The 3,595-nt window shown below is 36.6% G+C and overlaps 1 protein-coding gene across 1 annotated transcript; it reads left to right on the top strand.

Annotated features, from left to right (window-relative positions):
• Positions 1-255: 255 nt before the first annotated feature.
• Positions 256-1,307, top strand: LOC139538260 (trace amine-associated receptor 13c-like). The gene has a single exon (XM_071340107.1). The coding sequence runs from the start codon at positions 345-347 to the stop codon at positions 1,305-1,307; it is 963 nt and encodes a 320-aa protein (XP_071196208.1). The 5' UTR covers positions 256-344.
• The last annotated feature ends 2,288 nt before the right edge of the window (positions 1,308-3,595 follow it).

Below are 3,595 nucleotides of genomic sequence, written 5' to 3'. Positions count from 1 at the left end.
GTTTGTGGTGGTGGTGTGTGTGTGTGTGTGTGTGTGTGTGTGTGTGTGTGCGTGTGTGTGTGTGTGTGTGTGTGTGTGTGTGTGTGTGTGTGTGTGTGTGTGTGTGTGTGTGTGTGTGTGTGTGTGTGTGTGTGTGTGTGTGTGTGTGTGTGTGTGTGTGTGTGTGTGTGTGTGTGTGTGTGTGTGTGTGTGCGTGCAGAGAGATCCTGGGAGGGGAGTTTCTGTCAGTAACTCAGGGATAAATAGAGAGGCAGAGCTCAGAGTTTGTCAGAAGGCTGACCTGACAGGGTCACACACAGGACCAAGCAGGAGAAGGACCTCAGCATTTTTACCTTTTATTACAAATGGAGAAACATGAAGATGTTCAATACTGTTTTCAAGATGGAAACTCTTCTTGCAGAAAGGCTTTGCTATCGACATCTATCTACATAACACTGTACATCTTCTTCTCATTGATTTCAGCAGTTACAGTATTTTTGAACGTACTGGTGATCATCTCCATCTCTCACTTCAAGCAGCTCCACACTCCAACCAACCTGCTCATCCTCTCTCTGGCTGTGGCAGATGTCCTGGTGGGACTGATTGCGATACCAGTAACGACTGTAGCAATAATGGAACCATGCTGGGGTTTTGGGGAATATTTCTGTGTGTTTCATATCTACATAGATTTTTTATGTACTTCTTTATCTCTGGGCAATTTGGTCTTGATATCTATTGACCGCTATGTTGCTGTGTGTGATCCCTTATTGTACCACTCTAAAATAACAATAACAAGGTTGATGTGTTGTATATCCATTACCTGGTGTTGTTGTATCATATACGATGCTGCTATTATAAAAAACTTTGTAAATGTACAGGTACCAAATAGGTGTTTGACAGAATGTTTTATTTTTGAAGGAATAACATGGGGTAATATCGTTGAAATTGTATTTACAATGGTTGTCCCATGCTCTGTTATTATAACACTTTATATGAAAATCTTTGTGGTGGCCAGATTACAGGCCAGAAAGGTATTTTCAAAAGAGGCTGCCAGTGTGTCTGGTGTTAAAACTGTACAGGCAAATAAGTCTGAGAGAAAAGCAGCAAAAACTCTGTCTATTGTTGTTTTCACCTATCTCATTTGTTGGATTCCATTTCTATTTTCTTCTTTCTTTCAGTTGTCTTTTTTTAGTGACAATTTTTCATTTATCCTTGGTTTTCTGCCACTTGTTAATTCTTTCATCAATCCAATAATTTATGCTTTCTTTTATCCATGGTTCAAAGTGACAGCTAAACATATTTTAACCCTGATCTTACGGCGTTCATAGTTCCTTTGTTTTCATTCCCCAGTTTGAGAAACAGGTTTCATATAGTTTTGTAATACCATTGTTGTAAGTATTTCATTCATGTAACAATACACTGACAGGACTTATCTCAGTGTTGTCATCATAGATACATGTGGTGTTGATAGAGAATGATTTGGCTGGATTGGATTGGAATGAATTGGAGAAGGCAAAATAAGGAATAAGATTGTTTTATAAAACACTTTGAAGACATTTTTGGGTTGTATATTCCAAATACCAAAGTGTGTTGTTGTTCCATGTTATTTAATGATAAATAGTATGTAAGTATTCTAAAAGTACATTCTGAGGACGTCATGAGTCATTATGTATGTTTAACATCACCATCTAGTGGCTTAAATGGTACACAGTGCCTTCAACAAGTAGTCAAATTTAAATGTACAATAGGCATCATATCAGATAACACCCAAGGTGTAGTTAATGGTGTATTGTGTAAGTAGTTGATGGTCAAAATTAAGAATATGCAATTATGGGAAACACTTCATTATAGCATTCAGTAATAAACCATTTGTAAGGAATTTACAGTTTGCTTACCATTGTTGAATCATTACTCTCACATTTGTTAAATGTTAGTCAGCTAAGTATTCTCAAATGTATAAATAACTACTATATGCTTTAATTGTTAACAACTCTCACTACATCACTGCTGCCAGGTCATAGGTCATGCAAGAGCAGCTCTCTCAGATGCTGTGGAGTCAGAATGAATATAGAGATTAGTAACACTTTATAATAACACTTTGTAATAAAGAATGTATAATCGATCATTAAATAGTTTATTCATTATTCATATATCATTACACCCACATTTGTATTAGTAAGCTGGTAATTCACACATTTATATACAACATTTATAGTCTGCAATAATGATTCATAAAATCATTCATGATGTTTAATAAATATCCATATAAACCATTTAATAATCTTTAGTAAAGTAGTTTTGCAGTCCCTCATCTAAAGTGAGGACTATTCAAACTTTCTTAAAACTTATTATGGGTGAGATCCCATTAACGGGATCGACATGACAACAGCCAGTGAAAGTGCAGGGGCCCAAATTCAAACAACAGAAATATCATAAAAATGAAATTCCTCAAACATACAAGTATTTTACACCATTTTAAAGATAAACTTGTTGTTAATCCCACCACAGTGTCCAATTTCAAAAAGGCTTTACGACGAAAGCACACCAAATGATTATGTTAGGTCAGAACCTAGTCACAGAAAAACACAGCCATTTTTCCAGCCAAAGAGAGGAGTCACAAAAAGCAGAAATAGAGATAAAATGAATCACTAACCTTTGATGATCTTCATCAGATGACACTCATAGGACTTCATGTTACACAATACATGTATGTTTTGTCCGATAAAGTTCATATTTATATCCAAAATTCTCAGTTTACATTGGCGCGTTATGTTCAGTAATGTTTTGCTTCCAAAACATCTGGTGATTTTGCAGAGAGCCACATCAATTTACAGAAATACTCATCATAAATGTTGATGAAATTACAAGTGTTATGCATGGAACTTTAGATAAACTTCTCCTTAAAACCTTTTCTCAATACAGGGGGTGCTGTTTCCACTTTGGAAAATATCGTCTCCAAATTAAACTGCCTCATACTCAATTCTTGCTCGTACAATATGCATATTATTATTACTATTGGATAGAAAACAATCTCTAGTTTCTAAAACCGTTTGAATTATGTCTGTGGGTGAACCAGAACTCTTTCTACAGCGAAACACATGACAGGACATGCGAAGCTCTGAAAAATAGTCTCTGATCTCGGATCAGTTTAAAACTCTGTGTGTGCCCTATGGCTTGACATGAACTGCACCCGCCTTCCCCTGGATGTCAGTAACCAATGAGAAGTGGAATGGTGTCTCTACGTGTTTGTCAGAGTTTTTAAAAGGGAATGGAGTGAGATGTCCCTTCTTTTCGACGCTTGCCAGGACGCAAGGGAGGACATCAGAATCGCATGCTCAAAAGCTCTCGTTATTGATCAAAGATATATCCGTCTGTGATTTAATTCGATATAGGTGTTAGAAACATCATAACGAAGTTATTTGAAACCGATTTATATCAGTTTATGCGAGTATATTGCTATTTTTCGGAATTTCCTTAGTATTGCGTTTGAGGATTTGGGCATGTGTGTGCCGTGTAGCTATCGTTAGCTGCTAGTTTCGAAGTTGAGGAGGTCGTTTTACAACAAAGCAACGATTATTTTGGACAAAGGACACATTGCCCAAGATACTGATGGAAG

This window comes from Salvelinus alpinus, chromosome 14 (assembly GCF_045679555.1).
Source record: "Salvelinus alpinus chromosome 14, SLU_Salpinus.1, whole genome shotgun sequence".
Classification (NCBI taxonomy): domain Eukaryota; kingdom Metazoa; phylum Chordata; class Actinopteri; order Salmoniformes; family Salmonidae; genus Salvelinus; species Salvelinus alpinus.
Note: the sequence above shows the minus strand (reverse complement) of the source record. Positions and strands in the feature narration are given on the sequence as shown.